Source organism: Chiloscyllium plagiosum, chromosome 7, assembly GCF_004010195.1.
Source record: "Chiloscyllium plagiosum isolate BGI_BamShark_2017 chromosome 7, ASM401019v2, whole genome shotgun sequence".
NCBI lineage: Eukaryota > Metazoa > Chordata > Chondrichthyes > Orectolobiformes > Hemiscylliidae > Chiloscyllium > Chiloscyllium plagiosum.
In genome coordinates, this window is record NC_057716.1 from 18586259 (window position 1) to 18601495 (window position 15237).

General features: G+C 40.7%; 1 protein-coding gene across 6 annotated transcripts in view; it reads left to right on the forward strand.

Moving 5' to 3' along the window:
- The window catches only part of als2b (alsin Rho guanine nucleotide exchange factor ALS2 b), a 123708-nt gene that overhangs the window by 55676 nt on the left and 52795 nt on the right, over nucleotides 1-15237 (forward strand). For all 6 annotated transcript variants that reach the window (XM_043693128.1, XM_043693127.1, XM_043693130.1 and 3 more), the window contains 4 exons: nucleotides 7264-7435; nucleotides 8528-8717; nucleotides 13365-13430; nucleotides 13746-13908. In XM_043693128.1, the coding sequence (XP_043549063.1) occupies nucleotides 7264-7435; nucleotides 8528-8717; nucleotides 13365-13430; nucleotides 13746-13908 (591 nt within the window). The remainder of the gene's footprint in view (nucleotides 1-7263; nucleotides 7436-8527; nucleotides 8718-13364; nucleotides 13431-13745; nucleotides 13909-15237) is intronic.

A 15237-nucleotide genomic window follows, 5' to 3' on the forward strand; every position in this document is an offset into this window, starting at 1 on the left:
TTTCCCTTTCGCTGGTTCCTGGAGGGCTTCTTATATTTAGGCATTTTTATTACTCCAGTGTTTGGTCAGTTGTATAAGGCTAATTTTGTGTATTTATTGGAAAGGATAAGGCAGGACCTCCAGCGATGGGGAGACCTGCCAATTTCCTGGTTGGGTAGAATAGCACTAATCAAAATGAATGTCCTGCCCCGTCTCCTATATCCTATGAGAATGCTTCCGGTGATGCTGCCGAGGACGGCTTTATGTAAATTATATGGCTGGCTGGGTTCCTTTATCTGGAATCATAGGCGGCCCCTCATTAAGCTGGAGAAGCTACAGCTTCCACAGACAAGGGGAGGATTGGACTTCCCAGATTTTAGGAAATATCAGTTAAGTTCCCTATTAAGTTACATAGCTGATTGGGTCTTGTCTGATCCACAATCAATCTGGTTGGACATCGAGGCCTCTCAAGTAAAATACCCACTTATTAACCTTTTATTTTCAGACAAGAGGAAAATCATTACAGATCACTGTAAAAACCCTATAATACTAAACACAATTAAGGCTTGGAATATAATGCGGCAAAATGAGGGCAACTCACATAAAACATCCCCCTATGCGCCGATAGTGGGAGCATGGGGATTCCAACCGGGGTTTACAGATGCCACTTTTAAACTCTGGAGATCCAGGGGTATCTCATGTCTAGGAGACCTATTTAAAGATGGGGTCCTGATGTCTTTTGAACAGCTGTGTCAGAAATTCGGATTACCTAATGGAGACCTGTATCGATACTTCCAAATTTGAGACTATATACAGAAGAAGACTACGTTATTAGATAGTCTTTATAAATCAAATAGAGAATGTAGAGTACTACGACCAATGGGGGTATCCTCCATCAGTGCTATTTATCATTTACTACATGATGAAGTATCGGGAGATATGGACAATCTGCTTAAAACATGGGATCAGGAATTGGGACTAGAATTCTCTATAGAAACATGGAATGACATTTGGAAAAACGCTAGAAGAATCACCATCTGTAACAGAACTCAGGCTATCCAGCTGAAGATACTTCATAGGTCCTATATAGCACCGGATCGATTGGCAAAATTTAAGGCAGGGGCATCCCCAAAGTGTCCCAAATGTAAAATAGAGGTGGGCACTCTTGTACATTGTCTATGGACCTGTCATAAGATCCGTAGATACTGGACTAAAGTAGCAAGTGCCCTGACAGAAATTTTAGGAAAGGAAATTAAAGTGGACCCTGTATCTCTCCTCTTGGGCTTTTCGAACTTATCCTCCCCTGGACACGTACGGGAAGAGACTATTTTCTATTCTCTTTCTGTGCAAGGAAAAATATTGTGGTAAACTGGGTGGCTGAGAGCCCCCCTGGACTTTCAAATTGGCACAGATTAATTATGGAATGTATTCCCCTTGACTTCTTTACAAATATGGTGTACCGAAAGACCGAATTATTTTTAAAATATGGCAGCCCTTCTTGAATTATATGAATACAGATATTTCGGCTATCCTAACAAGGGCTTTTATTGAATTGAGATTACGAACCTGGCTGGTCCGGGGCCCCTTGGGAGAGGAATCCCGCACGAATACAGATTTTGTTACATTTGATGTATCTCACTACCCAATTTCTATGTTATCTGCTGTTTTTTTTTTCTCTTTCTTTTATTTGAATAATGTAAGAGACTTAAATATACACTCTGGTTAGTTGTAGGTTAGATTAGTAGTTAGTTGAGTTTTGTTTTTTTTCCTCGGTATTTTTCTTTTGTTATATTTTGGTTATTATATATTTAAGATTTAATTGTATATCAATGTTTGTACTTGAGAGTTTTGTTTATTTTTGTAAACTTGTTAAAATGTTAAATTTCTAATAAAAATATTTATTTAAAAAAATGCAAACAAATGCTCAGTAGATAATGTTGATAACCTGCAGGTACAGTTAGCTCCTGGGATTGCAATATAGTGGCAGTATTGCAACAAAGAGCTGGTCCACACAAGGGGATAGTTGGAAGCACCTTAGCTTTTGGAGCGACGCTCCTTCATCAGGTGATTCATCAGATGAAGAAGCGTCGCTCCGAAAGCTAATGTGTTTCCAATTAAACCTGTTGGACTTTAACCTGGTGTTGTGTGATTTTTAACTTTGTACACCCCAGTCCAACACCGGCATCTCCGAATCACAGAAGGGGAGAAATTGACACTTCATATTCTGGGCTATAGTGTGTTCAAGAAAGATTCACAAAGGAATAATAGGTGTTCATGTTGATAACAGATCTCATTACAGCTTTGAAGAGGGAATGATCTATTTGAGAAATTCAAAGATTCTATCTGGTTAGAAATAAACAACAGTAGAGAATCTCAAACTGCAAGGTAAATGTTATAAGCCTCCAAATAGCTGAAAGGGACTGTTGAACACATTTCCAGGAAAATTATAGAAAAGTGCAAGGAATTTAGAGTTGTGATCATGGGGTATTCAATAGACTTGAAAACAACAATTAAAAGGAAAAAAAAGGGAGGAATTTCCTTTATCAATGCACTTTCAATCCAGTGAAGAAAAGAAGTAATGTGTAATTTAGTTTGAAGAACAAATTGTGATGTTTCTCTGGTGTAGCATTTGTGGAACAGTGATCACCATCAAGTTTAGAGAAGTTATGAAAATAACGTGGATCAAAGATTGAGGCACTTGAGTGAATAAAGCATTAGTTTCAATTTGGAAAAGGATTTGTTCAAGATGAATTGGAATAAGAGATAGAGGTCAGTAGGTAAACGAGCATGGATTACCTTCAAAGAAGCAAGAGTTTAGATACGGACTAGATACATTCCCACATGGAGGAAAAGGCAAGGCACCTGAGCTTCTTGAATAACTAATGAAACAAATTGGAGGCTTTTGATAATTATCAGTTCTCTGCTAAGTTATAAACCCAAGTTGGATTTAAAAAGCATAGGAGAAAAACAAAAGAGGAAATAAGGGTAAAGTAAATGTATGGGAACATTTTAGCAAGTGACAAAGGAGAACCAAACCGTCTAAATCATCTGCATAATCAAAATAATTAGGGAGCAAAAGGGAGTTTTCTTTTGGAGGTGGAAATTAAAATTCAAATACTAAGTAATTTATATCTATCTTCACTAAGGAATGGATGCTGTCGTAAATATAGGAAGAAAGAATATTATCAAGGAAAAAATTGAAAATACTTAATGTTATAACTTCTGTGGAACCAACTAGAACTAGCTAATGGTTGGAGTGGAGTGTTGCCACCAACCCAACGAGATTGAATCTGAGAAACTATTTGGTTAAGAGGGTTAGAGATAACCATTTGTGAATCTTAATAAGAAGCCCTTGATTTTAATAAGATATAGTTTATTGCATGATTGCAATCAGTACAAGTTACATATCCTTAATATGTTGTTAAATTAGCCAATCAAGAAACAATGATGGCTCATCTACCTCCATAAAAATTCAAGCTCAACTCCCCTTTTCCTCCAAACATTGATGACATCAGATTGGGTGGAGCCTAATACAGACTCCAACATTAACCCTTTCAAAACCCTGACCTTATACAATATTATCTTACAAGATTGGAAGCTGTCAAGGAAGCAAAGTCATATGGTCTTAGTGGGGTAATACAAACTTTCCAAGAGAAGAAATTATGACTTTGACCATGACCTGCCAATCTTTCTTGGGGAAGTTGTTTAAGAACTAGCAAGTATGGCAGACTTCTTTAAGAAGACTGGCTAATCAATCTGATGGCAGCTATGAGCAGTGTGAATAATCTGGGACAAAATTGATTTTGCCATTTGGAAGGTTCCAAATCAATGAATGAAAGTTCCAGATTTTGATAAACATTTGGGGGCAAGAAAACTAATCACAGGCATGGAGCAAGGGGTGATTTGGGGAGTTTGGAGGAGGGGAAAAAAACAGCATAGACATTAGCTGAATTAGCTGTATGATTCAACGAAGTATGTCAGGGGGAAAAAATGGATATCAAAGAGATAAATAGTCTTTGTATGCTGCACTTTATGCATTAAAAGGTGAGTCACCATATTCTCAAGGATCAGTTAGCTGTGGATTTCTGGTCTTTGTATATCACTACTACTTCCTGGAGCCATATGTCTATCACTACTACTTCCTGGAGCCGTTTGTTCTATCTTTAACTACTTAAATACCACTTATACCATAATTATGTGACTTGCTTCTTCATCCTGGCTTTCAGTAAAAAGGTCATTGTCTTTGCAGTCAGTTTTGAAAAGTTGTAAACTGTTAGTTTGATGTTTTTATGGAAGACATGTTTAAAAAAAAACCTCAGCAGGATTACTCTTGAGCTTTTAACTGAATACTCTCTCTGAAGATTGACACTCCATTCTAAGTATTAAGGGTGGTGACACATACAGCTGTCCAAGCTAAGTAGACACTATTTATTGTGCACTAGTAGACCAGGCCACAGCTGCAACCTGTAGAGATGAGGTGGAATTCCTTCAGTGTATAGATTGTATTAATCTTGTTCCAAGTAATTATCATCTGAGAACACACTAGTTTTATGAGTTAAATGGAGACTAGGCATGTAACTCAATTGATCACTATTCTTGAGTGAGTTTTAAGCTGATCAGTTGCTGTTATGTTGTGAGAAACTCATGTTGGATTACCATTGCCCCCCCCCCCCCCAAAATGTTTCACTTGAGCTAGAACTTTTACCCAGTTTCTACTGCTGTTGTATCTCCCTTTTGAGGTTATTTGTCTGTTGCTCATTAGGTCACATTTTGTTCTATGACATATTGAGTGAATAAGAGTGTTCCTTGAAAGCATTTTGGAGATGTGAGTATAATGATGTATTCCATCTTTTAGGCAAAATTGACCTGAACCTGAAAAGATTGAAAACCAGCAAATAGGAAACCGCACTGTTACCTACTGATCTTTTTTATTTAATATAGGCATGTCCAACCTGTCGGTTTTGCTATGCTTTGAACAGAGAGGGAAAATTTTTTTCAACAGAAAAAAATAAATATTTATTTTAACTTGTGAACATATTTTAAACACTTGTCTGTAATTTTGGCCATTACATGAGCTTCAAAACCATCTTTGCTTCAATAATGAATTGAGAATTGCAGCACAGCAATGACTTGAATTTATGTAGCTGCCTTTTAATGTCATGAATTGTCATAAGTCACTTCACATGAGTACCAGAAAACAAGTTGTGATAACCTAGTCATCTTAAATGATATTAAGGCAGATGGCCACAAGGTTGATCAAAGAGGCAGGTTTTTTTTAAGTGTTTTAAAGGGAGGAATGCAAGGAAGGGAATTCTAAAGATTTGAGTCCAGGCAGCTAAAAGCAGTGGTAATGTAATTAAAATCAGAGTTGCATGTGATGCCAGAATTGGTGGATTGTGGCTATTTTGGAGGGTTGTGGGACTTGTGGAGATTGGAGATAGGAAAAAGTGAGGACACTGGAGGTATTTGCAAAGAAGAACAAGAATTTTAAAGTTGAGGTACTGCTTGAACAGGAGTCGATGCATATCAGCAAGTACATTGTTAATGAGTGAACAGACTTTTGTGTGAGTAAAGACTTTGGCAGCAGAGCTTTTAATGATGCCATTTTAATGGAGCATGGAATGTGGGATACCAGCAAGGATTATGTTGGAATAGTAAAGTCAAGAGGTCATGAGGTGAGTGAGGACTTTAGCAGTAGGTGAGCTGAGACAGGGTGCAGTCAGGCAATGCATGGGAATAGGTGATCTTGGAAATGGTGTTGATGTGTGATTTGCAGTACACCCCTAAGTGGGTCACTGATGATGCCAAAGTTGCAAACAGTCTCATTCAGTCAGGGTGAGGGATAGAGTCAGTAACTAGGTAAAAGAGTTTGAACTAGGGATTGAAGGCAATGGTTTGAAGGCATGAGGGAATATACCTGAGGGAAGAGAACTGCTAACATGATGGGCTTGGAGGAGAGCAAATGGTTACAAGTTTTTTGAGAATATGAGCAAGGAGAAGGAAGAAATTAAGGTTGCCAGCTCTGCTCGAACTGAAATTTCACTTTGGGTTCAGGAGATCTGAGTGCTGAATGATCAAAGGACACATCATCCTGATGAAATGTGTGCTTTCTCTAGCAAATGTAAACGTTGTCTGAGCATTTGAAAGAACAGCTGGTATATCTCCCCCCATGTCTTGGACAGCACTTATTCCAGCTTTTTTTTTGAAAAAGATTTATTTTGTTCTTTGTGCAGCTTTGTCTGTAAATTGGCTGCTATGTTTGTCCACTTGAGTTTGTGGGCTTTTTGTTATGGCAGACAATATGAAGCCTCATAAGCATTGATTCAGTAAGTGGGGTGACTAAACGTTCTGGATTTTTAAAAATTTATTCTCAGGACGTGGGTGTTGCCTGCCATTTATTTCTCATGTTTAATTCCCCTCATGAGGATGGTGGTGAGCTGCTTTCCTGAATGCCTGCAGTTCATATCGTCCAGGCACATCAACTGTGCTGTGAAGAAGGCGTTTCAGGATTTTGACCAAGAAATACTGATAGGACTGTATCGCTGTCCCAAGTCAGAATGGCATGTGACTTGGAGAGGGACTTGCAGGTGTTCTTGTGGATTTGTTACCCTTGTTCTATTTGGTGGTAATGATTGTGGGTTGGAATGTCATGTCAAAGGAGGTTTGATGAGTTGATACAGTGCATCTTGTAGAATACTGTTAACACTGTACATCAGTGGTGAAGGGAGTGAATGTTGGAGGTCATAGTTCAGATGCCAGTCAAGTGGGCTGCTTTGTCCTGGATGGTGTCACGCTTCCTGTGTTGTTGGACCTACACTTATCCAGGCAAGTGGGGAGCATTCCAACACACTACTGACTTGTACCTTGTAGATGATGGACAGGAGAGAGGGTTACTCAGTGCAGGATTCCTAGTCTCTGACCTGGAGCAATAGTGTTTAATTTGGCAAAATCAAAATGCTGCGGATGATGGAATTGTGAATCAAACAGAAAATGCTGGAGATAGTCATCAGATCTGGAAGCATCTGTGGTATAAGAAGCAGAGTGTGGATGTATTAAGTTTCACGTTGAGTATTTGAATGTTTCTGGTGTATTGTTTTTATAACTTTTTTTGTTTCTGAAGGAATGAATTCTTGGGGGTGTTCAGTTGAATCCTTTTACCAGCTTTCTAGAACTGAAAGTCATACTTCTCCTGTGTTCGCAGTGTCTGGTGTGGATAGAAGGAACGTGGACTTGTTGACCAGTTCTTGTCATCTTTCTTTAATGTTACTCTGTGTTTGGTTTCAGATTGGATACATAAACAGCCTGGTTGCAGGGGGACAGATGTGCCTGGAGCTCTCAGACAGGAACGTAATGGGCTACATTGCTAGCTTACATGAACTGGCATCATCAGAGAGGCGATTCCATTGCAAGCTGAGTGACGTGAAAAATCAGATACTCAAACCCCTGCTGGGTTTAGGTATGGAAAATTATCTTTCTGACCCCCGCTTACTGCTCCTCTCCAGAATATCTCACAATGTTTTCAGCATGCTGAGAATGAATGACAAAACAAGAATAAAATTGAATCAGAAAGTAGAATGTTTGCACAACTTCCCCTCATTAGTACAATTACAGGTTGTCTTGCCAAAGTTGGACAGTTCTGAATAACTATTCTGAGCGAAATAACCCTATGCAGATTTGGAGGAACAGACAGCTGCCCCCACTACTGCACCTAAGTGTTATGTAGACAGACCTGTCCCCACTAGTTTAAGAAAAATTGAAAAAACTGGGGATGCTTTAAATCAGAAATGAAAACGGAGATTACTGGAAACGCTGAGCAGATCTGGCACTGTCTGTAGAGAGTATCAGAATTAGTGTTTTTGGTCAAATGACCCTTCCTCAGAACTCCTGCTGTACCCCAGTGTTATAGATTGAAGTACAGTACTGTTGAGGACAGGTTTGTCAATGTTCTGCAGCAAAATACTGAGGTGTTCTTAAGCCCTGAGGTGAGCATTAACCAAGGGTATGAATTGACATTGTGATGGAGGCTGCACACAACAGCAGAAACTTCGAAGCAAGTCTTGAATATAGAGAAACTGTTGCGGTGCTGAAAGAAAGTCCAAAGCAGTGGAGTGGGCTTGGGGTTAGCCTTTGAACTATTAGCTGCCTTCCGGAGCTATAAAATAATCTGGCTTTTTAAGGATTGGAGTGCCATCTAATGGCCAAGTTGGAACATGCAGCTATGACAAGAATGGTGAAGCAGGCGAAAGAGAGGACTGCAGATGCTGGAGATTAGAGTCAAGATTAGAGTGGTGCTGGAAATGCACAGTAGGTCAGTAGGCATTCGAGGAGCAGGAAAATCGACGTTTTGGTTCCTGATAAAGGGCTCCTGCCCAAAATGTTGATTTTCCTGCTCCTCGGATACTGCCTGACCTGCTGTGCATTTCCAGCACCGCTATAATCTTGACCTGAATGGTAAAGCATCAAGAGAACAATCTAATGTTCAAAATAGGTAGAATGTTTGAAAGATTGTACAGGTTACTTATAAATTTTGCTGTATGTTGTTTTATAGATAACCTATCTTCCACTTTGGGTTCGACTTTGAGCCAGTTACTACAGGACACAGCCAGCAAATATAGCAAACTGTGCTACCTGATTGGACAGCACACAGTCACCTTAAATAAGTTCCTTCACACCTCAAAGGATGTCAAAACACTCGCCATGTTGGAGCACACAAACATCTTCCTGGACACGTTCAAAGAGCAAGTACACAACCCTGCTACTGTTTCTGAGGTGGTGCGAGTGTTCACAATGAGCCAATGCGAGTAGAGCTGTTTAATATTGCATACAGGGAAAGGATAATGAATTTCTAGCAGTGAGAATACAAAGGTTTAATTCTCCAACTAGGAGATGCTGCAGGCATCCATCAATTGAAGGTGATCCAAAAACTGTGCCTCTGTCCTAACTCTCAATAATTTCCGTTCGTCCCGTCCATCATCCCTATGCTCACGACATATATTGCTTTCTGACCAATTCTGGTCTCTTGAATGATTTCGTAATCACCGCATCATGGGTGACAGTGCCTTCAGCTGCTCACACCTGAAGTTTTGAATATTTCTGCTCTAAACAACTTTTCTTCTGAATATCCCTGCTCTAAATAACTTTTCTTCTGTTAAGATGCTCCTTTATATTCTATTTCTTTGACAGAACTGTTGGCTATCAGCCTCAGTGTTAACTCTGTTTTTCTCTCCATAGATGCTGCCAAATCTGTTGAGTTTCTCCAGCATTCTGTTTGTTTCAGACTTCCAGCAACTGCAGTATTTTGCCTTAACCCACAATTTGCTGCTTGTCCCACTTCTGAAATCAATACCAACGTATTGGGTCATCATCCGGCACCGTTATTTTTAAATCAATTCATGGAATGTGGATGTCACTGACTGGGCCATGGTTTATTGCCCGTAGGTGCCTTTGAGAAGTTGGTGGTGAGCTGCCTTACTTGAACTGCTGCAGCCCGTTTGATGTAGGTACATCCACAATGCTGTTAGGGAGGGAGTTCCTTGTGAATATCATGTCAGTGAGGGTCATTGGGAAGGCAGGAAGGACTGGGTTGAGCTCAATATGAAGTTGGTGCCATTTTCCCCTTTCTTGGATTCAATGGTTCTGGGCTAGTTGCTGTGCCCCAACTATTGTCTTGGCTGAGGTAAGGCTAGTTATCTCAGCATTGACCTGTGCTTCAATTTCCTAGTGTTTGTGTGTGTCACTCAGTCCTTCAAGAAATGTCATGTTTCACACCATAAATTAGCAATGCTTTCACTAACTGTATGATTATACATTAGTTAAAAATGCTATGCAGCACGTTCTGGAGATAATTCAACCTTTCTAGCCACTGTGTTCTAGTTTGTTTTCCATAATGTGACATATGTTTGAGAAAGCTTGCTGGTACTTGAGCCTCACTACTCCTGGGGTTGTCACAAAAGTTATATTTAATTATAAGTACTCAAAGTTCTCCAGTTTACCTGTCTGGTGGACTTAGGTTACCAGAAAACACTGGCCACGTTCCTGTATTTGACAAGAAACTATAAATGAATCAGTTCAAAAGACAGACAATAAAATAAATGACCAGCATTGCTCATTAGTTGAAGTTCTAATAACTTCCTTTTTAAAATTCTAAAAAGACACAGACAAACAAACCTGAGTGTTATGGATGCAGAGGGAAATAAACTGACTATCTTCCAGCCTGAGATGCTTTTACCTACAGACCTCTTTCTCTTTCAGATGCCCCACCCTTTTACCCGAACATTCACACCCCTAAGTTGTTCGGTTATCTAGGAGCTAATCACGTAGTTATTGGCAGGCAGGAGCCCTTTGTCATCATTGGTCTGTGGACTAGTGACCAGGTAATCCGTTACTTGGGTTGCTGGCCAAATCTCCATGCATATCATGCCTCCTGTGGCCAGCTAATCTGTAACTAAGCTTCCCCCAACAGCTACGTAAACAGTGCTTGCAGCAAGTGTCATGTAACATTTATAAAGTGTAGCAATCACTTAACAATCCTTGGCTTTTAAGCCAGTCCTTTTCCCATATCCATCCACAATCAATGGAAAATGTTAGAAATACAACAGGTTTTAACAAATGGTGGGATAAAGTTAAAGGAAAGGTCTGTGATAGGTGGGGTGTTCAGAGAGATTGAATGTTCCTGGAAGATTAATGCTGGTCAATGAGATAGATGATGGGGCAAGAAATAGAACAAAAGAATCAAATGTGCTGCTGTGCAAATGAAAATAAGAAACATTGAAACATTCAAAGAGAAGGAAGCAGAATAGGAGACAGAACTTTGGCCTGAAATTGTCGAATTAAATGTTGTGGCCATAGCAGCAAGGTGCGTAATCAAAGTGTTCCTTAAGCTTCTACTGCAGCAGGCTCAGTACAGAGATGTCAGTGAGAGATTCCATCTTTTGGTACTTCTGCTGAGCACGTCAGGCTTTATGTTCACTGTTTTATATACAGTTTTCACTGCATTCACCCTTGACCCAGGTCTCCTTGGAAATGACTCCCTCATCAATACTGTAAAAGCAAAGTACAGATACGCAAGATACAAAATAAAAACAAAATGAAATATTGCAGATCTGGCAGTACTTGTAGAGAGTAAAACAGAATTAACATGTCAAGTCCAGCTTGTCTCAGTGTTTCTCCAGCACTTTCAGCTCCCCATTCCTAATTCATTTCAGTTCTCAAGATCCGAGAATATGATGTCACCTCCCAGCCCAGTGACCAGAACTCTGTTTGATCTCACATCTAAACAAATTTCTTCCCTGCTCCAAAACTGAAAATGGCCCATCTCAATATAACAAATTACAACTTTGTAGGATTATCATAAAGTATCCTCTAAACTCTTATCAACTTTATGCAGCATTTGTAAACAGTCTCTCACACATCCTTCCACTCCCCTCTTCTATTATCCAGCACATTCGGACTGACTTGACTTGGTTTTACTCTTGTCCATTGGGTTCTTTCCAGACAAATCTCCTGCCGTAGCCTAAGTTAACGCTCCTAGGCTGTCACCCCAGTGTCACCATGGGATCAATCCTTGGCCTCCTTCGGTTTCTCATCCGTGCTGTTGAATTCAATGACATCATCCAAAATACAACATTGGGTTCCACATCTTCAATGTGGGTTTTCTCCTTTTAGTTTGAAATTTGTTTTGTATATGTAGTTTCACTAGATTAGTCTTCAAATTTTCTTTTAATATTTCTTCAAGTTGCATTCAGGTACCTGATAAATAGCCATAACCTCACTTGGACATCACCTTTTGTTTCTTGACTACATCCACTACTATTCTTGTTGGTTGTTCCTCCATGAATGCTTTTGTTATTTAACCTCCCCTATCAAAAGCTTCCCTTTCAATCTCTGTTCAGGTTTGTTCTAACTTGAAGTGTTAACTCTATTTCTCTCTGCCTGAAATGTTTCTAGCATTTCTCTTTGCTTTTATTTCAGATTTCCAGCATCTACAGTATTTTACTTTTGTATCAGATTCCACCCACTTGCTGGTGATACCCTGACTCTATCTCACCGCCACATACGCATTATCTAGTTTATCATATTGTTTATCGTACTGGTTATCTGACCACACCATTAGATATGCAGAAATTGTATTCTCTGGCATTGACTCCTGCCCTTTACCTGACCACTGCCTGAGGCTGATCCAGACGGTTCTCAATCTCTGTGTCCTACCTAACCCCAGGCTCAGCCTCTGATCCAACATTGTTTTCACCATCAAGCCTGTCCACTTCCAGCTCTAACTTTTCCTGTCATGTGCCCTGTATCTTCCCATCTGTTGCTGAAACCCATAGCTATGCTTCTGTCTGCTTGTGGCCAATCACCTTTTAACAGTTCTTGTGTGGAATAGCAATCTGAACACGACTATTCCACTTAGATTAGTGAGAAGTAGTTTCTTGTGTGCTTTACCTTTACACCTTTAGCTTCCTTATTATTCCTACCAAAGTGCACCACCTTGCACTTATCGATATTGAATTTTATTTCCTGTTTAGGTAGCCATTCTACAAGCCTATGATTGGATGCCTTGTATTTTATAGTGTACCTTCTCTGTGTTTTACTGTATTCCCAATTAGATTACAAGTCAGATCTGCCTCCATCATGCTGCATACAAGCCAGTTTGACTCCACTCTGTTTCTGTCCACCAAACATCCCTAAATGCAGCTTAGCTTAGGTTATACATATTGCCTGACAGAAAAAGTCAGTTTTGGATCCAATCAATAAAGGTCTCTATAGTTAGCATAATCTGCACAAGGTTAGTAAGGGTTCTTGTAGCGCAGTGGTAGTGTTTTTAGATTAGATTAAATTAGATTAGATTACTTACAGTGTGGAAACAGGCCCTTCGGCCCAACAAGTCCACACTGACCCGCCGAAGCGCAACCCACCCATATCCAGACATTTACTCCTTACCTAACACTACGGGCAATCTAGCATGGCCAATTCACCTGACCTGCACATCTTTGGACTGTGGGAGGAAACCGGAGCACCCGGAGGAAACCCACGCAGACACGGGGAGAATGTGCAAACTCCACACAGTCAGTCGCCTGAGTCGGGAATTGAACCCGGGTCTCTGGCGCTGTGAGGCAGCAGTGCTAACCACTGTGCCACCGTGCTTGCCCATCATAACCTGTCCGAGCAAGTTGATTAAAGTGACAACGCTGGTTTGGTAGAGTAGATCTCAGACTGAAGCGAAATTACATTGACCTCAGGTGTTCATGCTTCTTTTGACTCCTGTTCCTGCAGAGTAAGAGGAATTCCCTTCTAATGGGACCTGCCTGTACTGCTTTTGTCCTGGACATTCATGTCCATGAAATTGCAGGTGGTTTTGTTGACTGTGCTGTTCGGTCTGGTTTCAGGTACTCAAACTCGGTCGGGAATCTTTTGGTGGTTGGTGGTTTTCAAGCACTGGCCAAGCCAACAGTGTAAGTAGAGTAAGGCATGTCGTGATGGATTGGATGGGTCAAGGAGAGGGATGGGATGGGGAAGGGTGGCTGACGTGATGAGGGTTGGAGGGCATAATAAGTCATGAGAACAGAGGGTATATTGAGGAGAGGGATGGTAGGGGGTGGATTGAAGGGAGGGATGGAGTGGAAGGGTCACGGGAAGATGGGGAGATTATGGGACGTGGAAGGTGACCTCATCTCTGAGAGATTGGGTCACTAAGTTTGAATGGTCTGTATGGTGAGTGAACTGTCCTGTGCTATAAATATGCTTCTTTTTGGTTGTATCCTTCACAGTGAGCTCTTCAACAAAAGCCTGCAAACCCTCCTGCAGTTAGCTGAAGTGACGGATGAGAGTGTCCATGCTGCTGACCTCTTGCACACCCTCTTTTACATGCCCACAAGGCACCTGCATGAATATGCCTGTCTGCTGCTCAAACTTGCAACTTGTTTTGAGGTGGTAAGTGAAATCCTTGCTGGCCATGTCCAGAATTCTTTCTTGCATTGAGATGTGTGTGATCAAAGTGTGACCACCTTCCAGGGGAAAAAGAAACTGGAGAATCATCTCACCGACTGCCAGGAAAGGTATTCATTGATCGAGTGCAATCAGTACAGTGATGGAGAGCTGTAGGGTTTGTTGAGGAAAGGAAGAAGTACTGGCACTGGTCTGGAAGCTGGCAAAGATCCCTCCCACCACTTTGTTTGGGTAAATGGCAGTAAAGGCATTTGCAGTCTTGCACACCCGGGTGATTTTCTTAGTATTTCAAAGATTCAGTTGCACACGCAGGAGGCAAGAGCATTGGTCACCTCTTACTGATGGATCAGAATAACTGCGAACCAGAAATCTGCATTAATGTTGAACGACCATCAATGGTTGTATCTGTACAACCAGTTGGGCATCTCTGGACAACTGTCAAGTCCTCACTTTGTGGAGAGGAATGAAAGATAACTTGCATTTATATAGTGGCTAGACCCAAACCTTTGACAATTACATACGTAATTTTGAAATCGCTGATGCCATGTGAGCAGTCAACTGCACAGCAAGATCCCACAAAACAATACGTTTAATGCCTGGGGTGTATCTTTTGCCCCTAATTTGGGTTATGGATTCAATGGCTTCTCTTTCCTGGATCAATTATTGTCTTAATGCTGCTCTTCCGTGAAATGGTTGTGACCCTGTCCCATGCTGTTGAGAGTGCAGTCGGATTTTGTCCTGGGCAATGTGGGATGGCTGGTAATTTTGGTAGTGGAGATGTGAAACTTGTTCTTTGGCTTCTGTCTTTTCAGAAACCAGCTCTTCAGTCTGTTAAAGGTAGAGAGACACTTGTACTTTTGACACACTCACTGTGGGTTCAATTTAATTTTTTTCGGGATGCAGTTGGGGATAAAAGATGTTCACAGGTAGAGAGAAAGTTGTATGAACAGAAGAGTAGAGGTTTTACTTTGGAAGGAAATTCTCAGGTTATCCTGACCTACTGGGGTAATATGTAGAAATCAAGCCCCAGTATTTGCACAGTCATCACAAAATGTTAGAGTTGAAAATGAGTGCACAGAATTCCTCAACCTAGCTGATTGTCAGAGCCCAGGTTAATAGAAGGCACCGGTCTGGTTTCTGTACTTAAGAATTGCTGTTTATTGTAAATAATTAGACTCTAGCTACAGGTAAATGTTTATAAATGTCAGCATATAACACTAATTAAAATTTTACTCCCCTTATCAATTTTACATGCAACACACACACACCACGCATCCCCCCCATGCAGCATCCCCCCACACACATCCCCACCCA